This window comes from Bos indicus, chromosome 5 (genome assembly GCF_029378745.1).
Source record: "Bos indicus isolate NIAB-ARS_2022 breed Sahiwal x Tharparkar chromosome 5, NIAB-ARS_B.indTharparkar_mat_pri_1.0, whole genome shotgun sequence".
Taxonomy (NCBI): domain Eukaryota; kingdom Metazoa; phylum Chordata; class Mammalia; order Artiodactyla; family Bovidae; genus Bos; species Bos indicus.
In genome coordinates this window covers 100,867,582-100,890,165 of record NC_091764.1, presented here as the reverse complement: position 1 = coordinate 100,890,165, position 22,584 = coordinate 100,867,582, and the positions used below count along the sequence as shown (strand labels likewise).

Sequence of the window (22,584 nt, the reverse complement as noted above, 5' to 3'; positions counted from 1 at the left end):
CCACTCCTCTATAGCCTGATCCTTCTGTTTTTTACACTCTCCACAGCTGACACAACGTTTCTATTGAAGACGAGATGCATGGTGATTATACTTGGAGGTACATATGACTGTCATCTTAGACTTCCGTAGTCTGAAAACTCCATTAGTATTTTTACATATAATAGAAAAATAACAGGAGAAGTTTTTTTTTTTTTTGTAGATTTGAGAGAAAGAATTTGTATCTTTAAAATCTGGTGAAAGTGAAAGTATTAGTCACTCAGTCATGTCTGACTCTTTGCAACCCCATGGATTGTAGCCCGCCAGGCTCCTCTGTCCATGAAATTCTCTAGGCAAGAATACTGGAGTGGGTTGCCATTCTCTTTTCCAGAGTATATTCCTGATCCAGAGATCAAACCCGGTTCTCTTGCATTGCAGGCAGATGCTTTATCTTCTGAGCCACCTAAGCAAATATTTTATAATATTTCATAACTCCAGGGGATCTTCCCAACCCAGGGATTGAACCTGGGTCTCTTGCATCTCCTACATTGGCAGGTAGATTCTTTACCACTGGCACCACCTGGAAGGGTAAACCTTAAATAGCAGTATTTTATCCCTCTATGTAGTGTTTTTAAAATATACTTGCTATTATAGAAAGAGTAATATAAATACAAAATCCATGAAAGAAACAACAGGTACAGTGATTGCCATGTGCTCAGTCATGTCCAACTCTTTGCAACTCCATGGACTGTAGCCTGGCAGGCTCCTCTGTCCATGGGATTCTCTAGGCAGGAATACTGGAGTGGGTTGTTATTTTCTCCTCCAGGGAATCTTCCTGACTCAGAAATCTAACCCCGATCTCCTTCTGCATTGCAGGTGGATTCTTTACCTGCTGAGCCATCGGAAAACAGTAGAACCTCTTATATTTCAAAATAAAAATAAAAGCCACCTACCCATCATTTCCATACAAAATTAATGTTGGAAAGATAATGTAATTGGCCAGCATGAATTTTGAGATGCTTATGGAAAAATATAAAAATCTGAGACTGTATGGTAAGCCATGGGAAAGAGTTTGAATGGTAACACACAGGGCTGTTTTAAAAACCTTCTAATTTTAGCGTGGTTTTTATAGATTTGATATACAAATTTACCAAGGAACAAATCTATTTTATGCAGTTTTATACCTTTGACTAGGGGCTTCCCAGATGGTGCTAGTGGTAAAGAACCCCCCTGCCAGTGCAGGAGACATAAGAGATGTAGGTTCGATCCCTGGGTTGGGAAGATCCCATGGAGGAGGGCATGGCAATCCACTCTAGTATTCTTGTCTGGAGAATCCCCATGGAGAGAGGAGCCTGGCAGGTTACAGTCCATAAGGTCTCAAAGAATTGGACACAACTGAAGCGACTGAGCACACACTCACGCATGATTTTGATTATACTGATCAATGGATAATACCAGCCAAATGTGGTTTTAGCAGAATATGTTGTGTGTATTAGGGGAGACTATGGTTTGACACGTGAATTGAAAAATACTTCACCTTCCCCGTGAAAGGAATTCCTCGTCTAAGGTTCGAGTCCACTGTGACAAATGAGAGTTTGGTGATGGTTGTTGTTATTTCAGTGGCCCCCTTTCCAGTTAATTCCACCTCTGGAAAAGACGGAAAAAATACATTCTCATTTGGAAGGATTTTCTCCCTGAACTTACACCACCACCTCCCTTTCATAATTTGGCAAAGGAACTAAATCAGTGTCCGTTGTTCTTTTCCCATACCCAGGAGGTATACACACCTGTTCCTTCTTCTTGGATCTTGGCTTCCACTTCGATTTTCATTTCAAACTCTTGTCTCTTCATCTGGAAGATCTTGGTGTTTACTTGCTGAGAGAAGCAGCCCTCATTGTTCAGCTAGGAGGGGATGAAATAAAACACATAAACGTAAGACTAGACAAATGAGTGGTCAGGCAGTCTGGAGGGATTTTTTTTTTTTTTTCGAGGCAACAAGACTTAGGAACTTTGCATAATAAAAACACAATAAATATTCTCTAGGAATTAATTATTATTACATCTCACAACAGTCTCTGCCTTATAACTGACAGGTGTATTCCTTAGTACCTGATAACCTCTAGAATGAATGAGGTATAGAAATTTAAACCGTTAAAATTGGAGTTTGATCCCTGGGTCAGGAAGATGCCCTGGAGAAGGAAATGGCAACTCAGTTCAGGACCCTTGCCAGGGAAATCCCATGGACAGAGAAGCCTGGTGGGCTATAGTCCATGGGGTTCCGAGAGTCAGACTCAACTGAGAAACCAAACAATAACAACAATCTTACTGCAGGAGGCAGCTAACTCTTCACTGAAATCTGGCTTCCCTTAGTTTACAGCTGTGGCTGGGAGGTAGCTGCCCATGTGGGGACTGTATTTCCTCCCTTCCTGACATCTAGGTGGGGCCATGTGACAAGCTCTTGCTCAAAGAAAGAGGGAAGAACTGAAGCCCTTCTCAGCCAAGGTGGTTAAGATGGGTATATTCTGTCTCCTTCCTTCCTGCAGATACTCAAAGGGGTTTTAGATACCAGGTTCTGGGTCCCTGGTGCACAAAGAATACCTACAATTGACAAGAAATAATTCCTATTAGGCTAAGTCACTGATTTTTATCAATAAAAACTACTATAGCTAGCATAGAATTATTTTATAGATTGGTCTGTTCTTGCTTGAATTGTCACCATGCTATAACTCACTACTTGTCAATGGTGCTTAGGCTGTTAGTCCTTAGGAGTGGCTTCCCACGTACCTGTCCACTGAACTTCTCACAGACAGCATTGGATTCTTCACCATAACAATTAGAAGGGTTCCTGTACTTTCTGCACATGTTCATAGTCACACGTCCTGGGACAGGCTTCCCATAAGTGTATCTGTCATAAAAGCATTGCCACAAGGATCAAATCAGACATTGAACACCCTCATTTTTGACCTGTTTATATTTCCCCTTTAGCTATAGCATATTTTTACTCTATGTATTTCCTTCTAACTTCTGCAGGGCTCATGTAGTGTTGAGGGCAAGTAAACTAACTGGTTTGAGCTCCCTAACATACATACAGCAAATTCGCACTGGCTATCTATTTTATATATGGTAATGTAATTGTTTCCATGCTGCTCTCTCAATTTGTCCCACCCTCTCCTTCTCCCACTGGGTCCACAAGTCTGTTAAAACCTTCTCTTTTAGAAATTTACAGTGCAGTGTGCTGAAATTTACTACCATCTTCTTTTACCATGTCTTTTTCCCCCCTGATATCTAATTTTCAGTTTCATCTTTTAAAAAATATTTTTCTTATTGTCAAAGCTACACCAGATCTTAAGAGAAACAACCATACCAACAAAACAAAGATAAGCAATGAGTGGTTTCAATTCTACATGGGAATATAAACTATTAACATGATGGTGTCTTTCCTTCTGTCATCCTCTTTCTATGGGCAGCTATCTCTGTTTATGTTGAATTTTACTTGTTTACTTTTTACAAAAACTGTGGTGTTTAAACAGTGGTGTTGGAGAAGACTCTTGAGAGTCCCTTGGACTGCAAGGAGATCCAACCAGTCTATCCTAAAGGAAATCAGTCCTGAATATTCATTGGAAGGACTGATGTTGAAGCTGAAACTCCAATACTTTGGCCACCTGATGTGAAGAGTTGACTCATTGGAAAAGACCCTGATGCTGGGAAAGATTGAAGGCAGGAAGAGAAGGGGACAACAGAGGATGAAATGGTTGGATGGCATCACCGACTCAATGGACATGAGTTTGAGTAAACTCTGGGAGTGGGTGATGGACAGGGAGGCCTGGCATACTGCAGTCCATGGGGTTGCAGAGTTGGACACGACTGAGCGACTGAACTGAGCTTTTTACAAAAATGGGATCGTGCCATAAATATGTCATTGGTAATTGCTGTGGTTTTGAGAGTGTTTTCTTCCCAATTTAAATATCCTCAGGACTTCCCAGATGGTATAGTGGTTAAGAATCCACTTTCTAGACATACAGATGGCTAACAAATACATGAAAATATGCTCAACATTGCTCATTATTAGAGAAATGCAACTCAGAACTACAGTGAGGTATCACCTCATTTTGGTCAGAATGGCCATCATCACAAAATCTACAAACAATAAAAGCTGGAGAGGGTATAGGGAAAAGGGAACCCTCTTCCACTGTTGGTGGAAATGAAAATTGATACAGCCACTATGGAGAACATTATGGAGATTCCTCAAAAAACTAGTTATAAAACTATCATGTGACCCAACAATCCCACTACAAGGCATATAACCTGAGGAAACCACAAATGAAAAAGACACGTATACCCAGTGTTCACTGCAGCACCATTTACAATAGCCAGGACACGGAAGCAACCTAGATGTCCATCGGCAGATGAATGGGTAAAAAATCTGTGGTGCATATATACAATTCAATATTACTCAGCCATAAAAAGGAACACATTTGAGTTTTATATATATCCTTTTCCTATTATACAGAGTGAAGTAAGTCAGGAAGAGAAAAATAAATATCACATGTTAATGCATATATACAAAATCTAGAAAGGTGCTACTGATAAACCTATTTGCAGGGCAACAAAGGAGATGCAGGCATAGAGAACAGATTTGTGGACCTAGTTGGGGAAGGAGAGTGTGGGACAAATTGAGAGAGTAGCATGGCAACAATTACATTACCATATATAAAATAGATAGCCAGTGGGAATTTGCTGTATGACTTAGAGAGCTCAAACTAGTACTCTGACAACCTAGAGGGGTGGGATGGGGTGGGAGGTGGAAGGGAGATTCAAGAGGGAGGAGACACATGTAAACTGATGGCTGATTTATGCTGATGTATGGCAAAAACCAGCATAATTTGTATAGCAATTATTCTCCAGTTAAAAATAAGTAAATTAAAAAAATAGAATCTGCTTTCTAATGCAGGCAGGGTTCCCTGGTCAGGGAACTAAAATCCCACATGCCTCAGGGCAGCTAAACCTGTATGCCACAACTACAGAAACCTGCAACGAAGGCCCAGTGCAGCCAAAATTAAAAAAAAAAAAATCCTCTATCTCTGTATTTGTAAGAGTATTGGTTCATTAGCTCTGTGGATCAGGAGCTTGGTGGCCTTCCTCTGAGAGAGTGCTGGAAGGGACTGAAGAGGGACCCAGCTAAACAGCTGCTGCTGCTGCTGCTAAGTCGCTTCAGTCATGTCCAACTCTGTGCAATCCCATAGACAGCAGCCCACCAGGCTCCCCCGTCCCTGGGACTCTCTAGGCAAGAACACTGGAGTGGGTTGCCATTTCCTTCTCCAATGCATGAAAGTGAAAAGTGAAAGTGAAGTCGCTCAGTCGAGCCTGACTCTCAGCAACCCCATGGACGTAGCCCACCAGGCTCCTCCGTCCATGGCTCCTCCGTCCATGGGATTTTCCAGGCAAGAGTACTGGAGTGGGGTGCCATTGCCTTCTCCGGCGAAACAGCTAGTATATTACAAGTGTGGTCTTTAGGCGGGACTTGTTTCTTCACTGCCTGTTCTTTCTGTTACTGCTGCTGCTGGGCTGGCTACTGGAGATGGGAGCATAAGATCCTAGTAACATTAATTCTCAAGGTTGGAAAAGCCTGACTGAGAGACCATGTCCAGTCTCATCAGTGACAATGGCAGTGCCAAGAAGTATGTGACCTGCCTTAGGTAGATGGATGAGTTAGATGAGATTTCTGTAACACGCTTATCTTTACAAATTCTGAATCTAAGTTATTTTTCCACTATGTCTGCAAGGTCAGGTAAATGATCTGTTGATGATTGACTTTCCTGTACAACCTGGTAGAGTGAAAGTCACTTCCCTTCAACACTCTGTTATTTGTGTGCATGTGTGCGCGAGTAGCTTTATTACTTTCAGAATCAACCCTACTAGCATAGCTTCTCTAGAAACAGTTGCCTATCCCATGATAGTTACAATAATTCTGGTAAGGACAGGAAAGAAATTAAGAAGGAAAATAGAAAAGCAACAGGAAAGTTCTAGAGATGGGAATGTTCCCATGTATTTAAGGTGTTTGTGAAGCACTCCTCATAGACAAACTAGCAAGATATCCCAAAGGGTGAGTCTCTTTTAAATAATACACCCACCCCAAAAGAAGATTTTTGGAAAGTATAAACTCACAGGCCGCACACGGACACTTGCACCTCTTCTTCCAAGATGGTGATTATCTTTGGCATTCTTACTTGTACTTCAAACTTAGGAAGCACTGTTGATTGGAGAAAAGGAAGTTGATGATTGGCTTTCAACTTTTGGGGAATTGGCATTTCCAGATTCTCAATAATAATTCCCTGATAATATTTTAGGGCCCTGAAAAGGTAGCCCTCTTCTCCAGTATATTCACCTTCCTTTCAACTGGAGATCTTGGTTAAAGGACTGTGATGGATCAATGTAATCCTGGTGAATTATGGGAGACCCCACTAGACTATGAATGTTTTACATTTTTTAAGGTTAAAATTGTTACAAAAAAGGCTATATGGCATCCTATTCACAAATCCCTGATAGTCCTCACTGGATTTAGATATAATTTGGTCCACTCCAAGTCTAATCTCACCCATGGGAAATAGGAGGATTCCAAAGAAACTTGAATTCTAGGCCTTAGAAGTTCAAATATGAAAAAAAGAACTGCTTGGTGATTTTTCTTAATGGCATACCGAATTCCTCCACGGTGAAGGGGTGCTCTGCAGTCCCACCTGATCCCTTCTGTACCACCACCTTATAGGAGCCCTGAAAGGGCTCTGATGAGAGGGGGAAGGTCAACTGCTGGAGGCCATTCTCTACCTCGAGGTTCTGCCACTGTGCGATGCGATTTCCTTTGGGGTCCTACAGGCACAATAATCGTAATTTACAAAAGAGCCTAGGGTGTTAGACAGTACAGGAAATCAATGGGGACTCCGATGTTATCCACAAAGAGGAATTCTGATGTTATCCACAAAGAGGGGTGGGAGGAGATGACTTGGAACAAACCAGTGTTACATGAATTTGAAGGCTTCTCCCTTAATGATAAATTTCTGAAATACTGTAAGAATCTCTTAAATAAGAACATTTCCCCTAAGTTTATTATAATTATGGAATGTTTCACGTTGCTTACCTCAACATATACTAGTGGAACCTGAAAGACAAAAGGATAGTCAGCAGTTTAGAACTGTTCTCACATAGCCTCAATTCTGATTTATAAGCAAAATAGTTTTATGCAGATTAGTTTTATCTGTAGTAAAACACAGAAAAATTCTAGATTAAGTTTTGTAGAAGTTTAATCCATTACAAGGAATTAATGAGTAATGTTAAGTACTTACTGGACTGTCAGCAACAAATGCATGTGTGCCATTCATTAGGAATGGTATTTACTAATATTACTTAAATGCTTATAGCACCCCAGTGAAGAACATTCCTTTGTTATGCTATTTTACAGATTGAGAAATAAACACCAATGAAACAATGAGTAAACATGTTCAGATCCAAATATTAGGTGGACCACAGAATTCTTAAGTAGTTCTAAGAATAAGAAGGAGTGGGAATAAATCCTCTACTATTAATGCATATTCATTTTAAAAACTTGGGGCTGGTGCACTGGGACGACCCAGAGGGCTGGTATGGGGAGGGAGGAGGGAGGAGGGTTCAGGATGGGGAGCACATGTATGCCTGTGGTGGATTCATTTTGATGTTTGGCAAAGCTAATACAATTATGTAAGGTTTAAAAATAAAATAAAATTAATTAAAAAAAAACACAAAAAACTGATATTTATTAAGTGCCTACCAGGTGCCGTGTATAATCCTAGTGTAAAGAACCCACCTACCAATGCAGGAGATGTAAGAGATGTGGGTTCGAGCCCTGGAGGAGGGCATGGCAACCCACTCCAGTATTCTTGCCTGGAGAATGGCATGGACAAAAGAGCCTGGCAGGCTATAGTTCATGGGGTCTCATAGAGTCGGACACTACTGAAGTGACTTAGTATGCACATTAAGTGCCTACCAAGTGCTGTGTATCATCCTAGGTGCTATAAATACAGCAATCCACAAAAGAGCAATAGATCTGTGTCTCATGGAGCTTGCATTCTAATAGGGATGGATATATGAAAAACAGACATATATGCAATATATATTTTTGATATGTATAGATATACATTTGATATATATGTTTGGTGTATGAGATACACATATTTGACATATATATTTAAGTTATATATATATATATATATATATATGTTTGAAGTAGTGTCAAGAAATGAAAATAAAGCAGAGTTCAGCTGACAGAGTTATGGAAGAAGTGTTTAATTTTAGATAGAAAAGTGTAAGTAGAAACCAGGAGACCCATTTCAAGGCTACTGCAATAGTGTCATTTAGAGGTGATATTGGTGAGAACAAAATTGTAGCAATTCAGGTGGTAAAGCACAGTCTGGATACATTTTAAGCTAACATGATTTTCTGATAAAATAGGATGTGGCTGTAAGAGAAAAAGATGAAGGATTATGCCTTAATCTTTTGCTTTAGGAGCCAGAAGGAAAAAATTGCTCCCTCCCCGCCAGTCCTCCCTGCTCCTTCCGCCAACCCCCTCCCCCATTCCCACCCCATTCCCCAGCAGAGATGGATTTAATCAGGATCAGCAGGGAATTGCAACCCCTCCATGGCCTGGGAAAGCTAGTGTTTTTAAGAGGGGAAAAGGAAGTTGGGAGGGGGAGGGACTATAGTAAACAGAGTCTGTGGCTTTTAATTGAAAAGTGTCTCTTTCCAAGATTAAAAAAAAATGTGGTTGAGGACTAGATTTGGGAGAGAAAAATTAAGACTTTGGTTTCTTGTCTACATCAAAATTGAGCGTTAGTCTTGAGGAACAAACATCGATTATACTCTCCTTCCCTTATAGGAGAGGTTTTGGTAGGTGTGTTTAGAAAAATTTTGGATCTTTGAAAAGTTATTTAAACCTAAGTTTTTTGACAGTTTATTTATTTAGTGTATCTTTCTAGTTTGCCTAACTGAGAATTTTTCAAAGAGTAAGTTTAATTGTGTGACAGTCAAGTACCAGTAACAAGAAAGAATCAACAACTCTCTTGACCCAGGGTACTGTTTTAAATGAGGATTTTGCACAATGGCCATGCCAGAAAATATTGTTATCAGCAGATTCTTCCTTTCTCTGGCCCTCCTCCAACACCAAAAACAGACTCCAAGCCTGTTTATACAGATAATAATAATTCTAGATAGATATTAGGAGACTTACCAACTCATTCAGGGGGTGAAAGCTTTCGTCCAACAAGACAATACGAAATTTCACTGAAATAGAAATATTTTCCGTGAGGCCCAGAAACCTTAGGCCAGGTCCGTAGGTTAGTAAGACAAGCTATTAAGGAACCAGAATTCCTTTGACTGGGAAACATGCAAGAGAGGAAGATCTTTCTTTTGGGAAGTTGTCCTGACTACAGGCCTCTGTACCTGTCTGCTCTGGTTTATAGATGGGTTTGTCTGTCTGGACAAAGACCAGGCTCTCCTCGTTTTTAACCAACACTGTGGTCCGCTTCTTGAATTCTTGGGTTGGTCCTTTCACTTGGATGGTAAGGAACATTACCTCTTGACTGGTTGGAGATCTTGGGAGCTGAAATAGAAGACAGACCCTGAAAACCCACTCATTTCCCAAGTTTCCTCTCCAAGTCCCTCTCCTACTTCTCCCTAGGGGTCTTGCCCCTTTTAATTTCACTGGCCCATTCTCATCGGAGAAAGCTGTCATGGACAGAAATTCATGGACAGGATGACCTCTGTCACTTGTGAATGGGAAGACAGAACAAAAGGTGGAGGAAAACATAACAGTGAGTGAGGTCATAAATGAGATTCACATCTCCTTGTAGATCAGCCAGAACAGTTTTTAAAAAATATTTTTGCTCAATTTATTGTTTTTAATTTTTATTTATATTGGAGTATAGTTGATCAACAATTTTGTGTTAGTTTCGGGTGTACAGCAAAGTGATTCAGTTATTCATATACATGTATCTATTCTTTTTCAAGTTCTTTTTCCATTTAGGTTATTGCAGGATATTGAGCAGACTTCCCTATGCTATATAGTAGATCCTTATTGGTTATCTATTTTAAATATGGCAGTGTGTACATGTCAGTCTCAAACTCCCAATCTATCCCTCTGCCGGTAAGTCTGTGAGTCTGTTTCTGTTTTGAAAATACGTTTATTTGTATGATTTTTTTTTAAGATTCCACATGTAAGCGATATTATATGATATTTGTCTTCCTCTGTCTGACTTTCTTCACTTACGCTATGAGAAAGGAAACTGCAATATTTTATTGGCTGGATGCTGTAAGGATTCTATACAACTCTGAAGAGATACTGGCTGTACATTCATGGTGATTTCCACAGTTTCACGCTTAGAAAGAGTATGGGATGATGTGTTCTGTGTTCCAGTCAGCCCACCACTGGGGCTTATGTTGAACATTGGCCTAGTATGTTTTATTAGTCTTTTTTCCATTTTCATTTTAAGGAGAAGTCACACTTTCCCTTTGTCTAGTTTTTACTGTTTTTTTTTGTTTTGTTTTGTTAAGAGGAATTTTCTTCAATCATTAAGCTCATTTTAATATCTCTATAAATATTTGTCTACCGTGGTTGGAAATTCACATGTGGCTTCTTAATTTCTACACTTGGTCGTTACATTTAGATTCCTTCGTGAAGTCCATGCCAGCCTCGCAAAGTCTTATCTTAACTGAATTCTAGATCCCTGTGCTCCTGACCCATAGAAACAAGTGTATTAATTCAAACTGTCATACTCACAGTGAAGGAGACACAGTGGAATAAGTCCTTCTCTGCCACCACGTCAGTGAAGAGGCTCCTGTTCTCTCTGACGGACTCCAAGGAGGCGCTGACGGTCACCGTCTCATTCAGGTGGCTCAGAAGGAGGCAGCCCTTCTCAGGGGTCTCCGTATGGAGCAGGGAGGGGACCAGCACCATGTATTGCCTGGGGTTGGGGGAGTCCAGTTAAAGGAGAGTGTAGGAGGTGAGGCATTGTTATCAGCAGCACTATTTTCTGCTGTAATTTTTGTTACTATCCTTAGTTCTATGCCAAGAGAAGACATATTGATAAGCAGGAAATTGATCCCTGCCACTGAAAGGCATGCAAGAGAATTATTCTCCTTTCCATAGTCAGTGCCATGTCAGTGAACATTTTACTTGAAGTGAGCCTTAATGAGGAGAACATTTGCAGGCATATCTCATGCTGAGGAACTCAAATCTGAATTCAAATAAAGACATGATAATTATACTTAGTCAAGCTGTCAATCTTTTTTACATTAGGATTACTGAGGAAAGCAAGCAATTCTCATGTGAGACATTACAAAAGCCAATCCACTTATAGAACTTTTTGTTGAATACATAGCAAGCCTGTAAAAATGGAATGGCATGTTCTTGCTTTCCACTTTATGGATATGGAACCTGAGGCTTAAAGAAAGTCATTAGTTTAAAGTCTCAGTGTGTTAAGCAACTAATGACATCTTGGTGTGTTACCTAACCCTGAATGTTTGTACATTAAATATTTGTCTTTCAACTCATGGCTGGACAAAAATGGTGTACTCAAGGATGGTCTTCTAAAGATTGAATTTGGAGTCCTGGTAACTCATGAGCAGAAAAGAAACTTTCCCAATACCCTCATATATAATTTTATTGACTCTCAAATTTTCAAACATTTTTGCTCACAATATCCCTAACATAATTCTTAGACACTATGCACTCCTTACATATACTCAGGTAAACATCTATTTTTTTCCCCACAAGTTTAAGTAATAGCAAAATATATTATTTTTGATGATACTTTAAAATAAAACTTACATTACTTTTTTTTTTTGCTACCTGGATATAACTCAGTTGGTAGAGAATCTGCCTGCAATTCAGAAGACCTGGGTTTGATTCCTGGGTTGGCAAGATCCTCTGGAGAAGGAAATGGGAACCCACTCCAGTATTCTAGCCTGGAGAATCCCATGGACAGAGGAGCCTGACTGGCTGCAGACCATGAGGTCACAAGAATCAGACACGACTTAGAGACTAAAGCAAACCACCACCACCACATTACTTTTTTCTAACTTTCTCATGGAATCTTAAATATCATATTGATAAGATATTCAATATGATCTATTTAAAAAATACATCAAAATGTTCTTTTTGTAATGATCAGAAATTTAGCAGCTTTCTCCTTTTCCCTCTTGAGCTTGAATTTTCATGTCACCATACAGAAGTCTGTCCTAACATTTCTATGCTTTAAAATATTTTATGAATCACTCTAGTGTCTTTATTTTGTATGGACATACATATGCATATGTATGTGTGATGTGTGTGCATATGTACTGTTTGCATATGTACATGTATGCATGTACTGTTATGTGTGGGTATATAAATTGAATTTTAACTCTTAAATTTAATGTGATCATAAAGTTGTAAGTGTTAAACATTTTCTTCTGAATTGTTTTCAAAAGCCTTAGTAGTATACAACAGATCAAAACAAAATAAATATATTACAAGCTATGATTCATATATTTTACATATTAATATAAAATCAAAACACTTTTGAAGCACATCTTTGATGAAAATGATGAACTGTTCTTAAATATTCATGGACAGATATTCCTCACTGCAAGAATTAAACAAAGGTCTACCATGAACTCTGTTGCTAGTTTTGGTTTGTGTATATGCAGTGCTGTGAAAAATTGTTCACATAAAAGTAAATAAATTATATCATTTTTTTATCAGCTCTTGTAACTTCTGCATTACGTGCCAAAAATCACAGTGCCCTATTATCAAGAGTTGCTTCTTATCATCTATCAACTGGTATTTCCCTTAAATCCTCCTTCAATTCTGTTGAAACAAAGAATTCATCACCACACTATCTGCAAAATGATTTTCTCTTCTGTCATTTGAGTCTTTTGTTTTCTCAACATCAACATCAGTTTTTCAAATTGCTCCTTTATTTGGAACTCTAGAGACTTTTATATTCCAGAACAATGTTCCATGGTAACAACTAATTGAGGGAGGTTTGTCTCTTTTAAAGTGGAAGATGGGAAATTAAAAAAGGGGAGGTAAGCAAGGGTAGATAGCATGGTCTCAAGCTGATCAGCATGAGTGTGAGGATCTAAAAGCTGATTCTTTTCAAAGTATCAATTTCCAGTGCCCTTTAGAACCTCTTTGTATATCCCCAGAGAATTTAGAGATTCAGAGATCCAGGAAGTTGGAGAGAAATGTTTAAGAATAAGTAAAGATTTGTAAAATCTCATTATTGAAAGAGACCTTAAAGATAAGGAGATGACAGTTCCATAGGGGGGACAAATAAATGAATGGTAAGCATTTAAAATAAAGGAAAGGACTCTTCAAGTTTATGTTTTATGTGAAACTCACGGTTTTCCAGAGACTGAAGCATCTGACGGCAGCAAGAGCAGAAGAAGAAGAGTAAGACTTTGATAAAGGAGTTTGTTCTTCCCCATGCTGCAGGGAGAAGGGACCGGAGGAGACCAGACTGTGTTGCACCTTTCTCCCTGCAGTTGGTCTGGTCCCAGACTTTCCTCAGAGCAAGTAGGCTTTATGCTGCTCTCTGTGTAAACAGGAAGTTCCACCCACACAAGGTGTCTAAACAAAGTAGAGGTCTCTGAACATTCTCTGGAAGGGTCATTGCTCTAAGGGACTTAATTACAGTCAAGGTTAATTCCTGGCAAGCTAAATAGGATTCCGGGAGGGATACAATCCACATTCCCATTAGTGCTCATTTTCCCTGGGTTTTCCCGTAAAGCAGCTAATCGGCTTTTCAATCCCTTCTCTCTCTTGCTCCCTCCTTCTGCTTCCTCATAGTGCCTTTTAAGGCTTTCCTCTCATCTCTTGCATGAATAGCTGGCAGGGGAAGCTATAATTTAAGCAACACTGGAAGGCTCAAAATAGATATTTCACTACAAGTCCGTCTCCTGCAAGTCCTCCATCAGATATGTCTACCTCAGATATTGAAGCAGTTTCAGAATTTAGTTGTCCTCTATGGAAATGACAATGGATTAAAAGAATACCTTTTTGTCTGGAAGATATTGCTGGATTGCAGATAAAGAGCTAGGTTCTGGAAGAATGATAACAGAAATATTTCCCTGTATTAAGTAAGTGAAAAGATGAAAGGAGAAGTAGCAGGACCTCAAAAACAAGTTTGATTTACTCTGCCCAAGAAAGACCTTAATTGCCTTTACCATCTACTTACGTGAACATGAACACATTTTGTTCCTGCCTTCTAAATATGCAACTCCCCTCCAGTCTATATTATCCTTCCATCCATCCATCCATCCATCCATCCACTCATTCATTCATTGATCCAATTGATTGATTGTTTTGTAAGTTTTATTGAGCCCAATTGGTCTAGGATCATACAAAATCATGGAGATGGAATGGTCAAATATGTAGAAACAGATTGCACATTCTTGAGGGTATGAAAGCAGACAAATAAGCAATAAAAAAACAGTAGCCAGACATTATTATTGGAGAAGTTCAGGTGCTCTGGGAGCACAGGATTGGGGCACACAATTTAAACTTGGGTCTTGGAAAGGAAATCAAAGGGAAAGAAAAAAGCAAATTAAGCACCCACCCACACTTGTGGGTGGTGGCTAGCCAGGGGAAAGAGGAGGTGCAAAGTGCATTCGAAGCACATAAGGAATGACATAAACAAAGACACAGGAGGTGATAACCATCATGACACATTCATGATAAACATCATGACAGTAAAATGAAAAATTTTTGGAATGGAGAAAATGCTTGTCCACTTAGAAAAGTGGTGAAGTAAGCTTGCTTCAAATAAAAAAGAAACTTGCTGGCAGTACTAGGGTACTTGGGGGGTAATCAGTGAAATGACTTCCCCAGATTTATTTCTTGAAAAGATCACACTCACTGAAATTTAAGAGAGTGATGGGAAGGAGACAATCCAGGAAGCAGGGTGGGAGTTGGCACAATTATATGGATGAGAAATGATGGTATTTGAGCTAGGGTTGGGGTTTCCCAAGTGGCTCTAGTGGTAAAGAAACACCTGCCAAGGCAGGAGACATAAGAGATGTGGATGCGATCCCTGGATTGGGAAGATCCCTGGAGAAGGGCATGACAACCCACTCCAGTATTCTTGCCTGGAGAATCCCCACGGACAGAGGAGCCTGGTGGGCTACAGTCCATGGGGTCACAAAAAGCTGGACACAACTGAAGTGACTTATGCATGCATACATGCATTTATAATGATATTGGTTAGAGGTTGACAGATTAATATCATATTTAAGAGCTAAAATTACAGTACACAGTGAACACATGAATGTGGTGGGTAAAGGACAATGTGCCTTCCAATTTTCCTGGCTATTAACTGAATGACTTGTGTTGCTTTTAAGTGATTGAGTGAAACACAGGACACAGGCTGAGAACAGAACGAGAACAGAGGGCTGAGAGTTGGGAAGATAGAGTCTCGTTTTAGAAAGTGCTTGTGCTTTAAGTAATAACATTTGTAGGGAGTTTTACATTAGCTTTTGAACTGTGGTGTTGGAGAAGACGCTTGAGAGTCCCTTGAACAGCAAGGAGATCCAACCAGTCCATCCTATTGGAAATCAGTCCTGAATATCCATTGGAAGGACTGATGCTGAAGCTGAAACTCCAATACTTTGGCCACCTGATGCAAAGAACTGACTCATTTGAAAAGACCCTGATGCTGGGAAAGATTGAAGGCGGGAGGAGAAGGGGACGACAAAAGATGAGATGGTTGGATAGCATCACTGACTTAATGGACATGAGTGTGAGTAAACTCTGGGAGTTGGTGATGGGCAGGGGGGCCTGGTGTGCTGCAGTTCATGGGGTCGCAAAGTGTCAGACACGACTGAGCGACTGAACTGAACTGAACTAATATTAGCATCTAGAACTTAGAGCATTGTTGTCTAGAAGAAATGTAAGGTAAGCCTAAGTAATTTTACATTTCCCATATTGAAAAACAAAAAGCAGCAGATTAAATTAAATTAATTTTATTTTTATACTGATTTTTATCATTTTTATTTTTAAATGAATTTTTATTGGAGTATAGTTGCTTTACAATGTTTTGTTGTATTCTACTGTAGAGCGAAATGAATCAGCCATATATATACATGTATCCCCTTCCTTTTGGACTTTCTTACCATTTAGGTCACTGCAGTGAATTAAGCAGAGTTCCCTGTGCTGTACAGTATGTTCTCATTAGTTATATATTTTTAAATTAATTTAATAATACCATTTATTTACCTCAGTATTGCCCAAATATTATCATTTGATCATTATAAAAATTGTTAATGAGATACTCTAAATTTGTTTTTCATACTAAGTCTTTAAAATCTAAGGTGGATTCTACACTTACAAGAAATAGCAATTTAGAATAGCCACATTCAAATGTTCAACAGCCCATGAGGCTACTGGTTACCATATTAGACAGCAAGCTTAAAGAAACGTTTTTCAAATTGTGGATCACCATCTAAAATGAATTATAATATCATGATCAGTGAGTCATGACCAAGATTTTTAAAAACGTAATAGAATACAATAAAATAGAAAGCACAGTGTACCAAACAGAATACGTGAAACTATTGAGTTTGGAAATATTTATTTCACTGTTGTGCACTAGAAACTTTGGTCATGTCCTATTACCCCTTCTCTGACTCTACCTTTATTACTCAAACATCTGAGTTCTTGCTGGGCATAAACTACCTCACTGAAAACTTTTATTTCCTAGTCTTCTCCTTGGAGGCTGGGTATGGTATACGGCTAAATTCTGGCAACTGGAGTGTAAGTGCAAGTTCGGTATGCAACTTTCAATTCATGACTTCGAAGGGTTAGGTTCTGTCCTTCCCTTTTCTCCCTTACTACTGTCTGGAACGTGGACACGTTGATGATAGTCAGATCTTTCATTGCAGGTGATAAGATGGAAGCCATGTGTCAAGGGAGGCAGAACAAAAAACAAGACATCGACTGAGCCTCTGAGTCATCCAAAGGCCATTTTAGCTGGCACTTTCATGTAAGAGAAAAACATTTTCTCTTATTTAAAGGCCTTTGTGTTTTGAGATATCTTTGTTCAAGCTAAAACTTGTATCTTAACTCATATAATTTCTCTTTTCTCATTACAATCTCTATCATCTCTAAGTGTCCTGAGTCACAGTGTAAAAGTTACATTGTGAAATGTGATTTCATTGTTACCTTGCAAACTGCCTAATGAAAATATACAAAATTTCTTATTGTAGGTTAGAGTTAAAGCAATCTGAACACCACCAGTTAATGGAGATCTGGCCTATTTATTACAGATTAATAATTTATCAATTTATAGGGAGACTTGATGCCATGGAAATAGATAATATGGGATGAAAATAGAAAAGAGTCCACAACAGACCTCCGAGAAACACTAGTATCTAGGCGATGGACATCTAAGTGGAACTGGAAAGGCCAGAGAGAAAGAGAAACATGGGAGAGAGTGGGATTTCTGAGCCCAAAGAAGAGACATTTTAAGAAAATAGTTGAGAAGGTTTTTACTAGTCAGAGTGATTGGGGTTTTATAATGAAATATCAAGGCTTGTGATTGGGCTTCCCTGGTGGCTCAGATGGTAAAGAATCTGCCCGCAACGTGGGAGACCTGGGTTTGATCCCTGGGTCAGGAAGATCCCCTGGAGAAGGAAATGGCAACCCACTCCAGTATTCTTGCCTGGAGAATCCCACGGACAGAGGAGCCTGGAGGGCTACAGCCCTGGGGTCTCAAAGAGTCAAACACAGTGAGTGACTAACACTTTCATTTTCTCTTGTGAAATGACTCTGTGCTATTACACACATATGCGCACACACACACGTTCTTTATTCACCAAAGGAAAAGAAACCCTGCAATATATTCCCTATCGAGTCTCATATTCAAAAACAAACTACATAGAGTTAAAGACAAAAATATAAAGCACAAATATTTAAATTAGGAAAAACATGTAAGAGAATAATTTTACCATTTTGGGGGGTACAAAAAGACTTCTTAATCAGAAAATAAAATCCCAAGACAAAGTAAAGTATAAGCAGCAGAGTTCCTACAAGTAACAATGATACAATACATCACTAGTAATCATACATTTGGAAAAGAAAAAAAGATATGCAATGCTGTCTATCAGACTGGGAAATTCTTTTAAAGGCGTGGGAAAAATGCAGTCTTGGGCACTGCTGGTAGAAGATAATTGGCAAAGTCATTTTAAAAAGGTAATATGACAGGATGTATAAAAGCTTTAAATGTGTACACTCCTTGACATAGCAAATTTACAGTACAAGTTAATCATACAAAACAATAAAGTAACTGAAAAAAAAATCAAGTAACTGAATTTTAAAAAAATGAGCAAAAGGTAAGCATGTACAGTTGACTGTTAAGAGTAGGTTGAGAGGTCTTGGCACTGTTGAAGATCATTTTATCATATACATGAGGAGTTTCTTTCTGGGCTCTCTATTCTCTTCCATTGATCTATTTGTCCATCTTTATGCCAGTACCACTGTATTTTGGTTACTTCAACTTTGTAATGTTTTGAAAATAAGAAGTGAGAACCCTCCAGCTTTATTCTTTTTCAGAATTGTTTGGCCATTCAGGGTCCTTCAAGATTCCACATGAATTTTAGTGTGGGTTTTCTTTCAAAAGTATGATTTTACTATACCATACATTTTCCCCTTAAAGTATACATGGTATTGAAGATGCTTTTCATGTCAGCATAAGGATGTATATTAAAAGAGATATATTCTCTTGAATAATTACCTTATATGTACATGCTGTGATTAATCAATACCATAAAGATAACTAATCAGTTTTTTGTTTTCTAGATATTGCATCAATGAACATGCTTGTCTTGGCAAAGTAGTCCATATGGTAAATTGTTCGAAGTAGAAATATTGGATCAAAAGGGCAGGCTGGGATGGTTTCACAAGGGGAAGGATTTTGTTACTGTTGTATCCCCAGTGCTTAGAACAGGGTCTGGTGTGTATGAGGTGCTAAATAAATAGGAAACAAACAGTAAACCCAACAAGCAAACAAATAAGCAAATAGATAAGATAACTCTTGACCTATGTGTCAAAAATTGAGAAGATATTTGCCAAACTATGATAGACAATGCTCATTGGCTTAACTACTCACACAGCGTCTTTCTCCCTAACCATCTTCAAACTATGGGTAGCTGTTTGATCTAGTCTGGCCAGTGACATATAAATGGAAAACTTCTGGGTGGGGCTTGTAGAAAACTTTTGGTTTCTTAACAAAAAGAAAAAGTTTCAGAAGACACAGCAATGAACGTTTTTATTTATTCTTTCTGCATGCAAATTGAATGTAACACTTAAAGTTTCAATGACCGTCTTGAGTTGACAAAGCAACGAACAGGATGATCAAGGTCTGCGTGCTAAGCAGGTCCAAACGATAGAAAGGGCCTTGGTCTCTGTCAGTATTATTGGGTAATTGTGTCAACCTTGGAATGTCAACCTATGGACTTCTTCCCTATTTGTTCAGCAATTGCTAGTTGCTTTTCTGTTATTTATTGCCAGAGAAATCCCTAGCTGATTCACAGACAGGTGCAAAATGCATTTTAAAAATATAGAGAAAATTAGAACTTAAAGTAACATTGCAACAGTGGGGAGAGGATGAAAAATGTGGATTTTAAGTGTATTGGACATGACAATTACTAGTTTAATATTGATGAACGTACGAAAAGAAAAGTTACAGTACTCCTTTTTACCTTGTTTGATGCAATATTGATATAAAGGACACAATTATTTAATATATTACTTAAAGAAAAAGCTCTTCCAATTAAATTATGTAAAATATGTCATGATATGAAAAGATGTGTATGTTACAATCACTGAATGCCAGAAATAGCTAATAATTGTAGGTACTATATGTTAGGCATTGTGTTAAGTACTTCATTTCATTTATTTTGCTCAAAAATGTATAAACTAGTTATGGACTTTTCCATTTTGGAGATGATAAATAGAGAATGACTCTAGGTTTCTCACTGGGGCTCTCGTGGGTGATCTTGCTAATAAGAGACAGGAAATTGTCAGGTAGAATCTCAGGTGTGTTTGTTGGCTTTGAGGCTTTCTTGTGAAATTCAGGGAAGCTGTTCAGTAGGGAGTTGGGGGTAAATTTCAGAAGTGAAGGAAAAAAAAAGAGATTGATTAGTTGGCTCCTTCGTCTGTTCAGTTAATATTTAAGCCTACTATGAACCAGGCTCTGTATTAAGTACTGGGGATATTGTGAAGCAAAGCAGTCAAGTGGAGAAGATGGATATTATTTAGTCAGTCCACATATATTCTAATGCATATTTTGTACCAGACACTGTCCTGTGGTTAACAAAAACCATATGTTTCTGCCATTGGGGAGTTTACATTCCTTTGCATCGAAATTAAGAAGGTGACTGGTGAAACACATGTGACCATGCCAACAGATCCACTTTAAATTCACGACTGCAGACTTGGGTGCAAACACAGTCTCCATGCAGTGCAGCTGCCTTGCTCAAGTGATTTTATTTCCTCACTCTCCCAGTCATCGTTTCTATAAACAATGCCCTTTCTCTCTTTTCTCTCTACTGATGACATAGCTTCTTATTTCACTGAAAGAATAGAAATGATCACAAGTATAATTCTGATCATCTGTCTCCAATTCTGAAATGGCCAGCTCGTCTGCATCTGCACCCATGGACTCTGCATTCTCTTGTGTTGCACCAGATAAACTTGTGTGCATCTAAATGCAAACCACCATTAAAAAAAATTTTTTTTTTCTTAGTGTAACTTACTTTTTTCACATACTCAAAAACTTTTTTTACTAAATTGATTTACCTCTCTCTGTGCTGTGCTTAATCACTCAGTCGTGTTTAACTCTTTGCAACCCCATGGACTGTGGCCTGCTAGGCTCTTCTCTCTGTGGGATTCTCCAGGTAAGAATACTGGAGTGGGTTGCCATGCCCTCCTCCAGGGGATCTTCCCAACCCAGGGATCGAACCCATGTCTCCCATATTGCAGGCGGATTCTTTACTGTCTGAGCTACCAGGGAAGCCCTTGGCTCTCTCTACTATACCATAAAAATCTCTCCTCTCAACCTCATTATTCTCATCAGCATATAAATATATATTTCACCTGTGAAAAAAACAAAATCTTTGACTATACATATCCTTCTACCAATCCTCCTTCCCCCACTATTTTTTGGTTCCTTTTCCCACAAATCTCCTATCAATATTTGTCCAAACTTACTACTTCCACTTCTTCTTCTCTCATTATTTCATTAACCCACTCCTAAGGCTTTATCTCCATCTGTCAGTTACCAGCGATCTCCATGTTGCCAATTTCAGTGGTTAATTCTCAGTTCTCATTTTATTATGTCTTTCAGAAGCAACTGACTTAGCTGCTCACTCTGTTCTTGAAATTCTTCTGGAAGTCATTTCTTACTTGAATTTCAACACCCTGCCCTTATTTGATTCTGTCAATCATTTTCAGAATCCTTTATTATTTGTTTTCCTGACACTTAAACATTGCCGTGTCTCAAAGTCCAGTCTTCTAACTTAATCTCTTTTCAAGTCATATTGTCTCTAAAGAGTCGCTTTTTGTCCTAGAGTTTTAAATGCTGTATTTAGAGAGTATTTAAACTCTCATTCTCAAACAATTTCTCATTGCAAAGCATCTATCCCTGATTGCTCCCTTCTGATTGAAAATTGTATTTATAACTGCTTCCTCTGACTCTCTACTGAAGTCTTACCGGCACCTCAAATTCAACACAGGATTAAGCATCTGATTCCTCTTCCCTTCCTGGGACTTTTCCTCTAAGTGGTATCTCCATTAAACCGATTGCTTGGGCCAAAAATCTGTGGATTCATCCTTGGTTTCTTTTTTTCTGCTATTTCCAATGTTAAGTTTAACAACAATCAGAATATATCTTTAGTATGCTGATGTCATTTCATCTACCACCGTCTAGTCTAGACCACCACCATCCTTTGTCAGTCCCATGCAAGACTAGTTTAACTTGTCTTCTTGATTCTCCCACTGTTCTCTGACAATTCACTGTCTCACACAAAAGTAAAAATAGATCCTTTAAAAGAAAAATCTATTTATGTCACCCCCTGGGAAACTCCTCTGACAGCTCCGCATGATCCTGAAAATAAATAAATCCAGATTTTTTACCAAAGCCTAGAAGATGTCCAGGACTTGGTGATTCCCTCCCATGTTCTGATCTCATTTTTATGGCTTCACCCATCCTGTTCACTCTGCTGAAGTCATGCTGGTCTCTTTCCTGTTCCTGGAATACACAAAGTCTTTTTGCTTCAGGGCCATGTACTCCCTGTTTGCTCTTCTTGGGGCACTTGGAATATACATATGGCTTTCTCTTATAATTCATTTCTCTGTTCCACCTCACAAAGGCCTTTCTTGACCATTCTACCAGAATAGCAATCCTCCACATATTGTCCTCTGTTTCCTTATGCTGCTTTTTATTGTTCCTAGCGTATTTCATTTGGAGAAGGCAATGGCACCCCACTCCAGTACTCTTGCCTGGAAAATCCCACGGGCAGAGGAGCCTGGAAGGCTTTAGTCTATGG

General features: G+C 38.9%; 1 protein-coding gene across 2 annotated transcripts in view; it reads right to left on the bottom strand.

The window, feature by feature from the left end:
* The window catches only part of A2M (alpha-2-macroglobulin), a 72,478-nt gene that overhangs the window by 35,110 nt on the left and 14,784 nt on the right, over positions 1-22,584 (bottom strand). Inside the window, exons 1-10 of one of the 2 annotated variants that reach the window (XM_019961600.2) lie at positions 13,385-13,742; positions 10,778-10,961; positions 9,442-9,601; positions 9,230-9,282; positions 7,109-7,129; positions 6,672-6,840; positions 6,142-6,226; positions 2,761-2,881; positions 1,764-1,878; positions 1,514-1,623 (exon numbers count right to left, since the gene is read on the bottom strand). In XM_019961600.2, the coding sequence (XP_019817159.2) occupies positions 1,514-1,623; positions 1,764-1,878; positions 2,761-2,881; positions 6,142-6,226; positions 6,672-6,840; positions 7,109-7,129; positions 9,230-9,282; positions 9,442-9,601; positions 10,778-10,961; positions 13,385-13,470 (1,104 nt within the window). In that variant the 5' untranslated portion in view covers positions 13,471-13,742. Of the gene's footprint in view, positions 1-1,513; positions 1,624-1,763; positions 1,879-2,760; positions 2,882-6,141; positions 6,227-6,671; positions 6,841-7,108; positions 7,130-9,229; positions 9,283-9,441; positions 9,602-10,777; positions 10,962-13,384; positions 13,743-22,584 lie in introns of those variants that run through there. The other variant, XM_019961599.2, reaches the window with a different exon arrangement.